At 39.9% G+C, this 17,800-nt stretch overlaps 1 protein-coding gene across 2 annotated transcripts; it reads right to left on the reverse strand.

Annotated features, from left to right (window-relative positions):
* Nucleotides 1–10,607: 10,607 nt before the first annotated feature.
* On the reverse strand, nt 10,608–17,295 carry LOC130174926 (vesicle-associated membrane protein-associated protein B/C-like). Of its 2 annotated transcripts, none has more exons than XM_056385177.1 (6): nt 16,999–17,295; nt 15,578–15,730; nt 14,374–14,477; nt 14,055–14,135; nt 13,528–13,659; nt 10,608–12,664 (listed from the first exon to the last, which is right to left on the reverse strand). In XM_056385177.1, exons 1-6 carry the CDS (start codon nt 17,054–17,056, stop codon nt 12,500–12,502), a joined length of 693 nt encoding a protein of 230 aa, XP_056241152.1. In that variant the 5' UTR covers nt 17,057–17,295; the 3' UTR covers nt 10,608–12,499. The 2 variants fall into 2 exon arrangements, with proteins under 2 accessions (XP_056241152.1, XP_056241151.1); XM_056385176.1 differs by having other exon boundaries at nt 13,528–13,710; nt 16,999–17,292.
* Between the last annotated feature and the right edge of the window lie 505 nt (nt 17,296–17,800).

Here is a 17,800-nt window from a genome sequence, read left to right on the forward strand (position 1 = left end):
CAAGTGGCTGAGTGTTCTAAGAATCAGCACTCGTACGTATATAGTCATGTTTCCTTGTTTATGGTTAATGAACCAATAGTGTAGTAACACATCCCTCTCCAACCCCTTCTCCATCTTATGGGGTTATTTGAGCAATTATGGAGTGCAAACTATCTATATTATCTTTCTAAATGTATACAACCTATCCCCAGAGGTTCCTGCTTCAGAATTGAGGTGACATCATGCACAGAAGCCTGTATTGATGAATCCTCCTTTCTCCTTGATCAAGCATCAATAAACAGCCTCAACATAAGACATCCTGGTCTCCATCGCTCTTTCTTCAACACAGACGATAAGAATTTTCCTAACACTGACGATGGCCTTGAGTGAATGGAGCAACAAGAACTGCTTCCTTCTGAACATCTCCAAGACCAAATAGATGGATATCGACTTTCGGAGGTCTAGGCCTACCCTTCAGCCAGTGAACATTCGAGGGAAGGACATTGAGGTGGTGCACACTTATAAATACCTAGGTGTGCACCTGGACAGTAAACTGGACTGGTCCCTGAACACAGATGCCGTCTACCAGAAGGTGCAGAGCTGACTCTTTTTCCTCAGGAAGATGCAGTGAAATGCTGCACGTTTTATCAGTCAGTGGTGGCCAGTGTCTTTTATGCTGCAGTCTGCTGGGGCAACAGCATGTCAGACACAAACACAAGGGGACTGGATAAGCTGGTCAAAAAAAGCTGGGTCTGTGCTTGGCAGGAGTCTGGACTCACTCAGGACTGTTGTGGAGAGACGCATGCAATGTAAAATGGACACCATCTTGGACAATACCAACCATCCTCTCCACAACATTCTGGCAGGACAGAGAAGCAGCTACAGCTGCAGCAAACATCTCATCTCACTGCGCTGCAGAACAGAGAGGTTCAGGAGATCCTTTGTTCCCACTGCCACCAGGCTATACAACACCTCAGCCAAAGGAAATGTACTAATCTAATTATTTTTGTTAATTTCTTATTAACTGTTTTTATTATTATTATTATTCAACAATGAGCTAATGGACACATGAATTTCCCCTAGCGGGTAAATAAAATATCTATCTATCTATCTATATATCTATATATAGATATATATATATATATATATAGATATAAAGATATATATATATAGATATATATCTATATATAGATATATATGTGTGTGTGTGTGTATAGCGTGAGGAAGAGGATGAAAGAGATAGCAAGAGAGGGTGAGGGTGAGAGAGAGAGAGAGAGAGCTCAGTGAGGAAATAGAGCAGAAGAATATGAGCCTAACAAAAAGGAATCCAGTCTGCCTGCAGATGAGTGAGGGCTGCAAAACAACAGATTAAAGTAACCCAGGGTTTGTTTCCATGGAAACCTTTGCCCAGGGAAACGATGATGAGAATGCAGCAGATTGTAGGTCAGACGAGCCATCAGTGATCCAATCAGATGTAATCTGTCTTGACTTGTGGGTCACAGATTGAGCAGTAAAGCTGGTGCCTTTCTGTGGCTTCTCTCACTGTTGGAGGTCCAATCCCAGCTAACAGAACAGAGCAGTGTCTCTGTGATCATTGGAGGACTGCTCCATGGGCCAGGTGTAAAGGGATAAATACATATTAATAATAATTTTTATTATGAGTTAAATACATAATAAACTTTACTTATACAGAATCTTTCTTAAGTTTACAAAATATATAAAACCAGACAATGCAAATGAAGTGAAAATAAGAACACAGAAGGAGGATAAACAATAAAATTAATAAGATCAAATAAACTAGAAAATGCATTTCCTGCTTGCGTGTGAATGCTGAGAGCTGAATAAGATTGCTGAAGCAATGGTGAGCAATGGCTGAAGATTAAAAACAGGACTTGTAAGCTGAAGGTTGAATGGCATGAAATGGTTAAAAAAGACCTGTTTTGTTGGTGGAAAGTGTAACAAACAACACAGAACTGTACAAAAATGTACAAAACAGAAAAACATGTTAGTTGAAAGCTAAATGGCATAAAATGGCTGAAAAAAGCCTGAGACAGAATAAATATACAAGCAAACCTTGTCACATCTGAAGGAGATTTCTGACACTGCTAAAATAGTTGAGAAAGCAGCTCATATTAAGTGAAGTACAGTGCTCTGAAAAATTAGATACCAAAATGTTAAACTAGAGGAGCTGAAGTCCATTAGCTACAAAAGCTGAAAACTAAAACATATTGTTGAAACAGTTGAAAGCCAAATCATTTACTGCCAAAAATGGAATCAGCAATAAAATGCCTTAAAACTGTGAAAGAAAAAATCATTTGTATTAGTAAAAGAAAAATGAACTGCATCCTAAATAGTAGAAACTTTCATTTAAGATATCAATAGGCTGAATAATCACTTAATAGCTGAAAGTCTTGTGAACAGTTTAAAGTTTGATTGAAGTCTGTAGCTAAAAGTATGCTTATGTAGTTGAAGTGAAAAGGGGTTGAAGTTTTGAAGGCGTTGAACATCGTCTCCACTGACTTACACCTTAAAAAATTGCAGAAAAATAAAATTAAAAATATAATTATATTATATTTCAAAAATCATAAATAGTATCAAAACGTTGAATGTAAGCATAAATCTCCTGAGGAAGCCTAACGTGTTGATAGTTGAACATTTTATGTAGCACACAGTATGCAGGAGTAGTTATCAACCAAAGGAAAGTAAAAGGAGGATTTCAAGTATAATACCAGTAAAGCAGGCTAAATTCAATATGTCTGCCTTGTATTTCCTATTGTACTGTTCAATCTGAACTGTAATCTCTCTCTATCAGTACTAACTAACAGCTTTCTGTCTGTCTATCTGTGTGTGTGTCATGGTTTTAGACAGACAATTGACCCGACTACACACTGACATTACGCAGACTTGAGGGTAATACAGGGACCATGCAGATGTCTGCGTAATTCGCAGAGTGTATCTGCATTTGTTAGTGTCTAAGAACATATTTTCTCATTTTCTTTTAAAGTCCTTTTTTACCGCTTGACCTGATTTTCAGTGTATCCCAGGGTATAGAACAGCAAACCCCAAAGATGGGAGCTGCACTGGAGTTTCATTCACATTTTTCATACACACTGTGCAAATTCGACAGGCTTCTTTGTGATTGGTTACTTTACAAGTTTGGGCGGTCCCTACCAACCCTCAGCTCCAATGTGTTGTGTGCTGTATAATAAATATACTGAATGTTAAACATATAAACACAATGTATTGCATGTGAGTTAGCCTTTGCTGCAGTAAGCCTACCATGTAATCTGGTAGGAAGGAATAAAGTCTTTTTTTTGTAAAAATGGTTTGAAAGCCTGTGGAAATGATAGTGTATGTATGCACTGTCAAGGCCCAGGTTGGGGGAAAGTTAGGGGATTTTTGGAAATTGCATTTTTATTTTCATTATATTCAAATAACACATACATTTGGTGAAAATTAAAATGCTATTGTGGAATTACATTATCATTTGAATATAGTCCCCTATAGGCTTCTATAGGTTAGGTTAGGGTAGGATAAGTTACGCTAAGCATATTGGGAACCACTACACCGCTGGCGGCGTCCAATGAAATGTCCCATAGTTCCAGCTGACCAGCCCAGACACTACGCCTCCACCATGGACCTCCCTGGTAAAGGCCGCTGCAAACCTGGATGACCCGGAGCTGGCATTGGCTTCAGCTCTGGAGCCAAACATGCTGACACACCTTTCCTATCAAGGGAAGCTGTCTTCTGTCCAGAGTGCATTCTTCAGCTATACATTACATACAACAACTTGCCATCAAAGGTAAATAACAAAAACAAATCAACGTGCATGTGATTGTGCATTTAAAGGCTCTCCATATCCAGAGGGATGGTGTGAAAGGCAACATCTGGCCTCTGGGTTGGAAACCCTGGGGAACAACTTCTCTTGAGGGCTCCTTGGCAGAAAAAATAAAGAGTACATCAAGAAAGAAGAGTAGGGCTTCGCAGGTGAAGGAGCTGAGGAGGTAATTTAAAAAGGCTAAAAAAGGTGCAGCAGGAGCAGAAGGACTGACTGAGGCTGACACTTTAAAATGCGTATGTTGCAGAAAGTGTTTTTATTGGTTGATCTTTTTACAAGTATTTTCACTGTTTGTACATTTCAGTGACATTATAACACAGTTTTGTATTTTTTCTGTGTGGTTTGAGTTGTGCTGAGGTAAATAAATAATTCTAAAGTACCGGATCTCTCTGTGATTTAAATCCTTCAGTGGAGAGGGATGTACACAGATCATTTACAAGAGTAAGGGGTATTACGAGTAGGAATAAAAGTCCAAAATGGTTGGTATCGGACCCTATTTAAAGTAATAAGTAAAAAAAATGCAGAATGGCTCAGTCCACAATCAAGTAAATGTAGCAAAACCTCAGTGTAAAAGATGCTCTATTCCAAGTGAGAGCACTGTAGTCAAGTTCCTCCAAAACATATAGCATACAAGTAATACAAGGACAAAAAATGTAGCATGGCCCATTCCACAATTAGAATGTGCAGGTTTACAATTAGGGATGCAATAATACTGCAGCTGGTATTGGTGGCTCTCTTTTTCTGTGACAGCATATACAGCTGGCTAATCAAGTTTGTTTTACCTGATTTCTATCATTAAAAATCTATAATGAGCTGGGCCTGCATGAGTACTTTGCTGTCTCTGTTACTGTGTCCCAGCTGCCAAACTTTAGCATATGTCTCCACCTATTGGTCAAAAGTCCAAACTACTGCGTCAGTCACAAAAGCAGAATAGGCCAAAGAATCAGGATCTACTTCATTGACAGCAGCATTGCCCCAAAATGTATATCTGTCTCTTTCTGCTCCCCACAAACACATAAGCTGCAGCCGTGCACCAGCGTCTGTGAGTGTATGTAATTGAGTAATAATGTGAGTAATAATTTAATGAATTATATTTCTAAAAAGTCATAATGTTTTACGTTAAAATTACCTGGAATGTCAAGATTATATGGTGCTTTTAAATTAATAAAATCCAGATGCAATACCACTTCATTATTATTATTATTATTATTATTATTATTATTATCATCATATATCTTTTAAGATGCCGTTGACTATTATGTTGAAGTATGCCAAAATGAAAATAAATAAATAAAGCCCATCCACAAGAATATACAAAAAAGGCAGGTATGTGATTATTGCATTACTTTGTGACAGTGTAGTCTCTAACAAGGTACAGTGGGGCAAAAAAGTATTTAGTCAGCCACCAATTGTGCAAGTTCTCCCACTTAAAAAGATGAAAGAGGCCTGTAGTTTTCATCATAGGTACACTTCAACTATGAGAGACAGAATGGGGGGAAGAAGAATCCAGGAAATCACATTGTAAGATTTTTAATGAATTAATTGGTAAATTCCTCAGTAAAATAAGTATTTGGTCACCTACAAACAAGCAAGATTTGTGGCTCTCACAGACCTGTAACTTCTTATTTAAGAGGCTCCTCTGTCCTCCACTCGTTACCTGTATTAATGGCACCTGTTTGAACTCGTTATCAGTATAAAAGACACCTGTCCACAACCTCAAACAGTCACACTCCAAACTCCACTATGGCCAAGACCAAAGAGCTGTCAAAGGACACCAGAAACAAAATTGTAGACCTGCACCAGGCTGGGAAGACTGAATCTGCAATAGGTAAGCAGCTTGGTGTGAAGAAATCAACTGTGGGAGCAATTATTAGAAAATGGAAGACATACAAGACCACTGATAATCTCCCTCGATCTGGGGCTCCACGCAAGATCTCACCCCATGGGGTCAAAATGATCACAAGAACAGTGAGCAAAAATCCCAGAACCACACGGGGGGACCTAGTGAATGACCTGCAGAAAGCTGGGACCAAAGTAACAAAGGCTACCATCAGTAACACACTAAGCCGCCAGGGACTCAATTCCTGCAGTGCCAGACGTGTCCCCCTGCTTAAGCCAGGACATGTCCAGGCCCGTCTGAGGTTTGCTAGAGAGCATTTGGATGATCCAGAAGAGGATTGGGAGAACGTCAGATGAAACCAAAATAGAACTTTTTGGTAAAAACTCAACTTGTCGTGTTTGGAAGACAAAGAATGCTGCGATGCATCCAAAGAACACCATACCTACTGTGAAGCATGGGGGTGGAAACACCATGCTTTGGGGCTGTTTTTCTGCAAAGGGACCAGGACGACTGATCCGTGTAAAGGAAAGAATGAATGGGGCCATGTATCGTGAGATTTTGAGTGAAAACCTCCTTCCATCAGCAAGGGCATTGGAGATGAAACGTGGCTGGGTCTTTCAGTATGACAATGATCCCAAACACATTGCCCGGGCAACGAAGGAGTGGCTTCGTAAGAAGCATTTCAAGGTCCTGGAGAGGCCTAGCCAGTCTCCAGATCTCAACCCCATAGAAAATCTTTGGAGGAAGTTGAAAGTCCGTGTTGCCCAGCGACAGCCCCAAAACATCACTGCTCTAGAGGAGATCTGCATGGAGGAATGGGCCAAAATACCAGCAACAGTGTGTGAAAACCTTGTGAAGACTTACAGAAAACGTTTGACCTCTGTCATTGCCAACAAGGGTATTTAACAAAGTATTGAGATGAACTTTTGTTATTGACCAAATACTTATTTTCCACCATAATTTGCAAATAAATTCTTTAAAAATCAGACAATGTGATTTTCTGGATTTTTTTTTTTTTTTTTTTTTTTTTTTTTTTTTTTTTTTTTTTTTCCTCATTCTGTCTCTCATAGTTGAAGTGTACCTATGATGAAAATTACAGGCCTCATCTTTTTTTAAGTGGGAGAACTTGCACAATCGGTGGCTGACTAAATACTTTTTTGCCCCGCTGTATATGTGCAGAGGTCAGTGCCTGGTGAAGGCCACAGGAGGGCATCAGAAGAATGAGGGTTAGGGTAGGTAGGTAGGTTAGGGTAGTTATAAGGGTGAATATGGCAAAGGACTCTCAATACTTTGACTCTCATTTGCATACTAGGACTGTAATTGGTTAGAACACCTGTAGGTCGTGTGGAGTACAGTACAGCTGTAAAACTTGTTTCTGGGGGTTTTGGCACACCCCACCTCAACTGGTGCCACCCCCTGATGCCTGTGACGTTGCAGAGTGCCGCCTGGCTGGAGATGTTGATCGTTTAGGGGCATTACAAAGTCAGGTTAGGTTAAAGGAAAAAAAAAATGCCAGTGTTGAGCCAGAATAAAGTGTCAGCAGAAGCACTTTAGGAGCACGTTTAAAGCTATTTTGCCCTGCGTGGATAATCTGCCCTAACAGGTTAGGGGTCAGGCCAGGATGGGTCACGGTTCGTTTTATTTGTTCACAAGGGGTAAGAATAGGAGACATCTATCTTTCTTTCCTTTTCTTTCTTTTTCCAGTTGCAATGTAAAAAAAAAAAAAAAAAACACACACAAAACATTAATCTGACAGGTTACATACTAGAACCATTGGTCATGATATCAGTTATAATCAGGAGAAAGTAGGCTGCTTGAGTTAGGGTAATTCCTTTATTTTCTTTTTCTTTCTTATTTTGAAGATGACCCATACAGCGAGTAACATTACACATAGCTCATGTGGGAGTCCATGTGGACATTTGAAGGGATTGCCTTGAGGAGATCTGGAGATATTGCGTTCAGGAGACCAGTATCATGATTTGTGAGGTGACTATGAACTTGACCTTTGACCACTAAATCCTTGCGTTTAAGTGAACATTTGTGCCAAATTTGATGAAGTTCCGTCAAGGCGTTACTGAGATATCATGTCTACCGAATGGGACGTTTGTCCTTCTGGATGGATGGACATCCTGAAACTATTATGCCTCTGTAGCAGCATTCACACTAATAATATGATTAAAATGTAAAGATTTGAATAACAATAGTGCGAATGCCTCAGCATTCATACTAACTAGAAAATGCATTTCCTGAAGAAAATGCGTGTGAGTGAGAGATGAATGAGATTGCTGAAGCAATGTTAAAGTAGCTCAAGCATTGGCTGAAGCTTAAAAGCAAAAATTGTAAGCTGGAGGTTGAATGGCATAAAATGGTTGAAAAATACCTGAATTGTTGATGAAAAGTTTAACAAACAGCATGAAATTCTAAAAAGATGTACAAAATGTACAAAACAGAAAAATATCTAAGTTCAAAGCTAATTGGCCTGAATTGGCTGAGAAAAGCCTAAAAAAGAAAAAATATACAAGCAAAACTTGTCACACCTGAAGGAGATTTCTGACACCCTGCTAAAATAGTTGAGAAAGCAGCTCATATCAAGTAAAGTACAGTGCGTTGAAAAATTAAATACAAAAATGTTAAATGGTAGGAGCTGAGGTCCATTAGCTGCAAAAGCTGAGAACTGAAACATGTTGTTGAAACAGTCAAAAGCCAATTTATTTACTGGCAAAGGTGGAAGTAGGAACAAAATGCCTTAAAAAGGTGAAGAAGTAATTATGACGAAAGATGAACTGCATCCTAAACATTAGAAACTTTAAGGTGTCAATAAGCTGAATAATCGCTTAATTGCTGGAGTGTTGTGAACACTTTAAAGTTTGAATGAGACCTGTAGCTGAAAGTATGCTCAAGTAATTGAATTTCAAAGATGCAGAAGTGTGTGAACATCATCTCCAGTCACTTACACTGTAAAAAATTGCAGAAAACATTTATCATTTCAAAAATGAATAATATCAAAAAGTTGAAGGTAGGGATACATCTCCTGAAGAAGCTGAACGTTTTGATAGTTGAACGGTTTATATAGCACAAAGTATGCAGGAGTAGTTAACAACTGAAGGAAGTAAAAGGAGGATCTGGAGTATAACACCACTGGAGCAGGTTAAATTCAGTATGTCTGCTGCTGTAGTTACTGTTGTTCTGTTCAGTCTGGACTGGTATCTCCCTCTATGACTACTAATTTGTAAACAGCTTTCTGTATGTGTGAGTCTGTGCGTGGGTGTGTGTGTGTGTGTGTCTGTCTATCTACCTGTCTGTTTCTGTCTGCCTGTTTTTCTGTCTGTATACCTCTTTGCTTGTCTGTATTTAATTAGATAGATAGATAGATAGATAGATAGATAAATAGATAGATAGATAGATAGATAGATACTTTATTTATCCCCTTGGTGAAATTCATGTGTCTATTAGCTTGCTGATGAAAAAGGTCCTGAGCTTCCTGAGGATAAAGAGCCGGCTCTGCCCCTTCAGGTAGATGACATCTGTGTTCAGGGACCAGTCCAGTTTACTGTCCAGGTTAACACCTAGGTATTTATAAGTGTGCACCACCTCAATGTCCTTCCCTCGAATGTTGACTGGCTGAAGGGTGGGCCTAGACCTCCAAAAGTCCATGACCATCTACTTGGTCCTGGAGGTGTTCAGAAGGAGGCAGTTCTTGTTGCTTCATTCACTGAAGGCCATCATCAGATCGTCTTCCTGCCTGTTCCTGATATGCAGCACAATAGATGTGTCATCCGAGTATTTCTGGATGTGGCAGGACTCAGAGTTGTATTTAAAGTCGGCCGTATACAGGGTGAACAGGAACAGAGCCAGAACAGTCCCCTGTGGAGCCCCAGTGCTGCTCATCACTGTTCCTGAGACACAGTTACCCAGCCTGACGTACTGGGGTGGTCTTGTCAGGTAATCCATAATCCAGGACGTAAAGCAGGGATCCTCCCCCATCCCTTTCAGCTTGTCTTTAAGAATGGGTGGGTTGGATGGTGTTAAATGCACTTGAGAAATCAAAACACAGTCCTTTAACAGCCTCGGACACACACCATCCCGGCCTGTTGCCTTTCCAGGACGTAGCCTCTTGAGCTCCGCCCTCACCTCCGCTGTAAAGGACAGGAGACTTGACCCCAGTGTGGAGGGAGTTGCAGCTGCAGTGTCAGGTTGTGGAGGAGATGCCGTAGGAGAAGCTGCAGCTGATGCAGTGGGAGAGAGAACAGGTGAGGCTGTGTCACACCTGTTGTAGAACAGGTTGAACTCATTGGCCTTGTCCACGTCACCTGATGTTTCCTGGCTGTTCTTCTCTTTATAGCCAGTGATGGTCCTCATCCCCTTCCACACCTCTCTGGTGTTGTGCTGCAGCTTCCTCTCTACTTTCTTTTTGTAGTCCTCTTTCGCCTGCTTTAATCTCTCTTCAGCTCATGTTGCACACACCTGAGCCTGTCTCCATCGTTCTGGTTGAGGAGGGTCTTGATGTTACTGGTGATCAAGGTTTTGTTGTTTGGAAAGCAGTGTACAGTCCTCGCTGGTATTAGTGTCCATACAGAAGTTAATGTAGTCTTTGGTACATTCCACCATTCTATCAAGTTCAGGGTCCTTGCTTTTATCATAACAATAGTTATTCAAATAGAATGCCTCAGCGTTCAAACTAATAATAAAAATAATAACTAATAATAAAGATTTGAATAACAACTGTGTGAATGCCTCAGCATTCATACTATTAATAAAAATAAATATGCCAACAGGAGTTGCAAAGTTGCTTTTTAGCTGATCCTCCATCAACCTGTTTTTGCAGCCACACACACACACAGACACACACATATACACAGACACCTCACAGCCCATTTCACCCCTTTTTCAGAGACTGCAATCTAAACTAAATGAGAAAAAAATTAGTAAACTTTTCACAGAAAAAGACAGTTGGGGGTTTATGTATTTTAATTCATTATGATGCTACATGAACCATGGTGGTTGTTTAATTATTTTCTTCCTTACTACAGTATGTTAATAACTTTGCCAGTTATCTTTTTAAGTATTTTTATTTTTATGTACATACAAAAGAGTATCCAATTACTGTTTGATTACATTGTTGTGTGACTGTATCTTTGCATGTGGTCTGAAGCGTTGATGCCATGTTTTTTCTTCAATGTAGTGTGTATTCACAGGTCAGTCCTCCTCCCAGCCGCCCACATCCCCTCCTCTCTGCTCCCTCAGGCAACGAAAAATACAGATGGTTAATCTCTTTTTTTTCTCCTTTCTTTTTTTTAAACAACCAAGAAGTTTGGTGAGCTGGTCACGTGATAATGGAGATAATACAGCTGTGTTGTCTCTGTTATCTCACAACCACCAGAGCCCAACAGGAAATAAAAGAAAAAGATGATGGAAAAGGAACAAAAACACACACAAACTGATAAACCAGACTCAAGATGGTCCCTTTTGTAAAGACAGTATTTTTTTGTTTTTCTATTATAACTTCAACACTCAAACAAAATAATAATAATCAAAATAAACCCAGGTAATTTCATGCAGACTGCAGAGTGAACACTTGAATATAGTGCATTTGAATATTATAAACAACAGAAGCATCGTGGCTACATGATAATATAAGGGAAAAAAAGCAAACAACTGCTGTAATACACTAAAGGACGCAAATACAACATTGGCCAAAACTATTGTTACATAGTGGATATTGTATATTGAGTTGGTTTTGCATGACAAGTTCACTGGTTTAAGGGGGAAATTTTTCTGGGTCTGTTTTTAGTCTAGTGCCACTCTTCTCTCCTGCAACCTGAGGAAGAAATTGTCAAAGTGTTAACTTGGAAAATCTCATGCCTTGAAATAGACTACAGCTTTGTTTTTGAACTAGATCGCTGTGCAGCATCAATTCTTTATCATAATATTGATTTTACAAGGTTATAATTTTACAAATGGCCCCAAAATTGATTTATTGAATTCTGACTTAAATCATTAAGTTTATAATCAAAAACCCCCATTTTTCTGTTGTGCACAGGTAATCTGTTCAGAGGACAGTTTTTTCTTTTTTTTTTTTACACCACCCATCTTCCTTTGTTCTGAAACAGCCTGTGATTTCGCCGTTTGTGGTCTCCTCATAAAAACATCCACACGCAGTCACATCAGCCCTCCTGCAGGAGGCAAAATCAACATGACACACACATGCATGGCTTCTACTGGCTCACATTTTTACCACATACTGTTCAGAAGACAACACACAGGGTCTGAGTCTAGGATAAAAGTCTTTCACCGATCACTTGTGTTCACTTCTCCTTGCAGATTATGAGTAATAAGTGGAAGAGAGATTATCAGGAGAGGAGTGTTATACATTTCTTATAGACAATGTGAGTGAGGAGCTCGAAGGCTTAAAAATCAATAAAGAATCAATGAAAGACTTTCGACATTCAGCCAGCTTGAAGCCACTTCCATACACCACTAACTGTGACCTGTGCAAGTTGGGGAGGATCATTTAGGGAGAAGGGATGGACGGAAAGAACATATCAGAGGTGGTCATCATTTCACAAAAAAAGAAAAAGGCAAGACCTGTGACAAAAACGCTCGCACTCATGGTTTAACTTGGGACCGCCTTCCTTCGTTTTCTTTTTACACATTAAATTATTTTCCATCCAGACAAACCATCATGATATTGCCTTAAATGTTAAAAAAAAAACAAAAAAACAAAACAATAGAAAGATAAATCAACATAAACCCAGAAGACATCCCCGTTGCCATCACTGACACGTGTCCTCCCCGAGCACGCCACCCGTCCGTCCGTCTCTGTGCTCTGTCCGTCTGTGTCTCTACAGGAGCAGCTTGCCAATGATGACTCCAATGACAAAGAACAGCATGCAGAGCGCCAGGACACGGGTGCTTAGGCCTTCATCCCTCACGGCTGAGGTCGCCATGGCGGAGGAGTGAGGAGTAACCATTGACATCACCTTTCTCTTCCGCAGCCCGTCATCCTCCTGAGATGAGGAAAGGGGAGTCAGAGATGCATTCGAAACAGCTCAGCGCACACGCATGCGTGAATGCACACACACATACACAGTCAAATACAGACTTCTATTTATCATGAATATAATGTTTTCAGTGTATTTATGCAAGTAACAAGAAACCCTACAGAAATGGAAGTCACTTAGAAACTGTGTCCTTATTATCAGAGTTTGCTCTGACAACTTTACTTTCCTACTGCAAAATTTCCCACTTCATACACAACTTGGTTCCAGCTCTTTAAAAAATATTTGCAGATATGCCATTATAGATTTTTTTAACTTTTAAATAGTTATACCACTATCCGCCTAAAGAATCTGGTATAATTATTGCTGCATTCGAGTGCTGTCAGAAAAATCTAATCACACAATCAAATCCCTGACATAAGTACGACACTAATTTGACACCTTCCGTTTTTTATTTTGATATTTTTAAAAGTTAAAGAATGTCACCTGATATGTGCAGCTTTTAACCTCTAAATCCTCATTTGGAAATAAGTTACCATTCAAGCAATAAGTGAAATGATTTTAGACAAACGTGGGGCAGTTAGTCAGTATTCAGCTTTACTCTCATACAACACAGCACTGGTTTCAGTATCCAAAAAAAATATGTCTCTGGTTTTATGATGGCCAGTCATTTCAATAAAATAAGTTTTATATATATTTTTTTTTTATTATTCACCCTGTCCACCTTTTTCAAACCAGACACCACATTCAAGAATAAACTCTATGGTTGTTTCTGTCTCTTTGAATGATAGAGGAAGTGCTGGAGTAGAATATACAAGCCTGATAGAAAACGCAGACAGATTTTCTCTTTTATGGGTTCTACAGCGTCTCACCCTAATCTGTTTGTTTTCTTCCCGTAGCCTCTGCACCTCCATCTGCAGCCGCTTGCACTCCTCCATTATCTTCTTCACCTCCCCGTCATCCAGTGAAGCGCTGGCTGACTTGGGCAGCGCGGGGTGCTCAGTCTTAACAGAGGAGGTAGAGGAAGACACAGTTTTGTTGCTTTCACTCTCATGCTGTGGAGAGTGAGGGTGGGGGGGGCATTGGGGTGAGAGTAGAGGGACAGGTAGGAAGGGGATGAAGAGACATGCAGAGACATGGCAAGAAGTGAGATGAAAGTACAAACAAATAAATCATAAATGAATAAATAAAATATGTAATGGGTGGCACACAGTGATGTGTTGCTGATGGGTAAGAGAGTGAAAAAATACTGAACAAAAGGGAAAAAATAAACTCTAAAGAAACATGCAATGTGAATGTTTCCATCTGATAAAATTTTTTAAGACCATATCCAATGGGCCTGAAATGGCTATTTAAATCTCTGAAATATATGGTGCACACGTGGAGGAGTTAGACTTACAGTTTTGTCATTTTCTAAAGGCATCTCAAATGTACATCTCAACTTTGAATCCATCAGCTCTTCAGGTTTCGCCTCTTTCCACTGTGAATGACAAAAATCAAGAGGGAAAGAGACAGAAAGAAAATACAGAGACAGTTCATAAAGGAACAGCATCTGATCAGATTATTTTATCTTTCTTTTTATTTTTTTTTATTTTTCAGAAAATCTTCTGCACAATGGCATTACTTTAGGTTTCTGAAAGATACTGATATATCTCAATAGGACAACTATGAATAACAACATTATAATCCCAAATCATATTTTATGCACAGGTACTCACAACTCCTTCCATATCAGTCATGTCGTATGGAGCCAGCATGGACTGCACCATGAATTTGTGTTTACTCTTTTCATTGGGGTCATAGTCAAAAGGCTGTAGCATAACTGTGGACAAAAACAATAACAGAATGGAAACCCAGATCATTAGGGAAAGGACTAACTTCCTGTGTTGCCCCTTAATTACTACACAACCGGTAAATGAAAAAGGCAAAAGACAAGTAAAGATGTTGGTCAGGTTTGATTTGGGTTGTAGTGTGACCTGCTTACTCCTCATGAACTGACTACTTGTCCTGAAATTATAACTTTCATGGCTGAATGATCATTTACTCAGTCACTGAATCAATGTTAGAAATTCAATTTGTCTGTTTGAGCATGGGATCATTTTAATCCAAACACTGTTGTAACAGAGTTTGGAATAAATCACAACTCAGACTCTTTAGATATTATACAAAAATTATTAACAATGCACCAAAAATCATGTTACATGTTCCTCACACTGATATTAGTTCTTGTACGATAATATAACTCCAATTTTCAAATCTTCAACTTATTTTAGATTTGTGTTTTTAAATAAACTGATATATTTACCATTGATATCTGATATCTTTAATTTAACAACCTAACTATACTGCTATCTATCATTTCCAACTCTTCTTTTATTCTTTACATGTTTGGAACTAAACAGCGTTATTATAATTATTTGTTTTTGTGCAGGTTATTATTACACAGCACTTGCAAAGACAGTTAGAGATGTGCCCTCTGATGATTTCCTAACAATATTTCTAACCTCAAGTAGCTGAATGCTGTATCAGTACAATGGCTACTAGAACTGAGGCTACAAAAATTATTTTGGTGCTGGTAGTTCAGTAATCATGAGACTAGATATCATCAAGTATTTTGATGATCAAGATAGCTTGGTATAGCTTTCACACTGAACTTATTTTGCTGGATAAAATTACCATTAACTGCCTCCTTATGCTGGGCCATTACACACAATTGTAGTCAGTTGTTCCTCAGATACTGAATACCTACTCCTAACTTAGACATACTGTCTGAAAGCAACTACAGAAGTGCAACATATACATATCTCATTGTGTCAGTATCACACAGCTGTCTGAATGTAATGTGAAAACCACATCGTGGGCTTGAACTTTGATTAGGCCTGTCATCTGTGTTGCAAGAGGATGCAAAAATTTTTTACCAACCAGAAACGTTGATGGAGGTTCCAGCGTCAATGATGCCACTGTTTGGGCGCACACAGTATCTGCGAGGTGCGGTAGTCTTGACTTTGAAACACACATTTCTATCTGTGGGGTTGGTGAGCTTCAGAGTGGCAGTAACGACATCTGTAAACGGGCCTGAGGAGGACACGGAGAGCAACAGCACAGTGACTTAAGAACGTATATGTAAATTTACAGCCTGGCTTGGGTTCCATGTTGAAAATCGAAGCTCAGTGGGCACTCAAACATGTCACAGAGACTGGTTTGATGATACACATGGGTCTTCAAGGATGAATATGTGAGTGGATTTTGTGAGGGACTCCACAGAGTCTGCCCTAAACAATGCAAATTAAACATTAAAACAGTGGCAAGAGCAGCAAAATGTGCAAGCATTTATTTTATTACTCACACCCCACCCTCAGCCAAAATTTGGATGATATAAAAAACTTATTCAAGGGGCAGTTTTATAACGTGTGCCAAGTGCAAATGTTTTCTTGTTGCTTGTTGTATCATTTAAATCATCCTCAAACTACCCCTCTTCGGACAGAAATATTCAACTTGTTTTGACAACTAAACACGGGTTATGGAATCGTATGTTGGACAAACAATCTCACTGCTCTGATCAGATACACTGTGTGGGTGTATGCATCTTCTCCTGGCTCATCTTTTCTTCCAAAGCGCTGCAATAATCGATCAGTGAACAGCCCACTACTGACTGATCCCTTCACCTTAGGCCATCGCTTGACCCATTTCTCCAGCAACATCATACCCAAAGGCAGTGATCTCCATTATCCCTGCCCTGCCCAGCTACGACTGTATTTACAGTTGTTCAGGCTGTATATAGAAAAGCTGGAAAGGAATTCAGGCTGCACAGTGAGAGTAAACTGCAAAGCTCCCAGTCGAAGGTTGCTAGCTGATGATATTGTGAAATAAGCATGGTGATAAGGCTAAGCAATGACACCCTGATCGTAGAAAATGCTAGAATAGCCACTTTTTGACAGTCGGGTGTTAGCAACAACGCCGAGCGCACGGCATATGTCAAGAATTAGATCCCATCGCGGAGTTGTTTAACCTGCTGTCAGGTGATGAAAGACACAGACAGGAGCAAATGAGTGAATTAGAGAAATGGGACGGCGGGCCTGCCCTGACGCTGCAATGACAGCTAACAGTTTGATTTGCTTGCTAGGTTGGCTGAATGCTAGCTGGTTAGCATCGTCGCGCACAGTGTCATTTCACCTGTTTCAACGCAGACTGAAGACTCGTTACGTCTGTCTAATCTAACAACAGCGACGACACTTAAGCAAACGTTAAGTGGTTAATGCAGAAATCAATACACTGGCTGTCATAAACGGCTTCTAGGTTAGCTACCTAGCCCGGCCCGGCCCGGCCCTCTGTGCCAGCGTTACCTCTGAATTTCAGTTCGTGTTGTGGCTCTAGCACCAGGACTTGTTCTGGTCTGGCCATGTCCCAGAGCTTCTTCCTGTCGTGACGGCGAGGACAACAATGTTTTACCGCAGGTAGCCCGGAGAAGTGAAGCAGCTGGCTCCCTAAGAAACAACCGAACCGTCTGCGGTTTTTTTCTACGGGAGGGAGGAGGATTACAAATGCACCACGACTCCGACTGGCTGACTGACTGCCACCAACAGCTGCTGGGGGCTAACGTGCTAGTGCTAACTGTGCTAGCAGCGGAGGGACAGACGGGAAGGAAGGAGGAGCGCGACGTCACGGGAGAGGCGGGGCCGAGGTGGGACGTCAGCTGCTCTTTCTCCAAAAAAAAAAAAAAACTGTTCGTATTGAATCATGAAACGTATATTTGTAAATGTCCACTGTTACAAATATATGGAAGAGGATTAGGGGGACATGTGAAAAAAAATTCTGTGGAAAAAAAGAAACAATATAAAGGACGATACATCGATAAAATAATCAGAAAGAGATCAAAACTATGAGCCAGGGCCGTAGCCAAAGGTGGATGTGGATTACCAACGGTGAGAAACGGGCAACTGCCTCAGGGCCCGAAAATCCCCAGGTTTCCTCCATATTAATTGGGTCTACATGAAGCTTTATTGTTTTAGTTTATATTGTCGTAAAGTTTTGTTTTATCAAATTGCTATAATGTTTTGTCTGTCACGTAATTAATACAAAGAAAATCTGGAGGAAGGTAGTATTATTCCATCATAGGAGATTATTTTCATTATCAATAGTCTGAAA

This window comes from Seriola aureovittata, chromosome 9, assembly GCF_021018895.1.
Source record: "Seriola aureovittata isolate HTS-2021-v1 ecotype China chromosome 9, ASM2101889v1, whole genome shotgun sequence".
Classification (NCBI taxonomy): domain Eukaryota; kingdom Metazoa; phylum Chordata; class Actinopteri; order Carangiformes; family Carangidae; genus Seriola; species Seriola aureovittata.

Coding starts and splice junctions, on each gene's coding strand:
- LOC130174926 (XM_056385176.1), bottom strand. CDS start 17,056: ATGGCCAGACCAGAACAAGTCCTGGTGCTAGAGCCACAACACGAACTG. Junction 15,731..16,998: donor ACACGAACTGAAATTCAGAG/GTAACGCTGGCA, acceptor TGTCCTCCTCAG/GCCCGTTTACAGATGTCGTT. Junction 14,136..14,373: donor TGACTGATATGGAAGGAGTT/GTGAGTACCTGT, acceptor TGTCATTCACAG/TGGAAAGAGGCGAAACCTGA.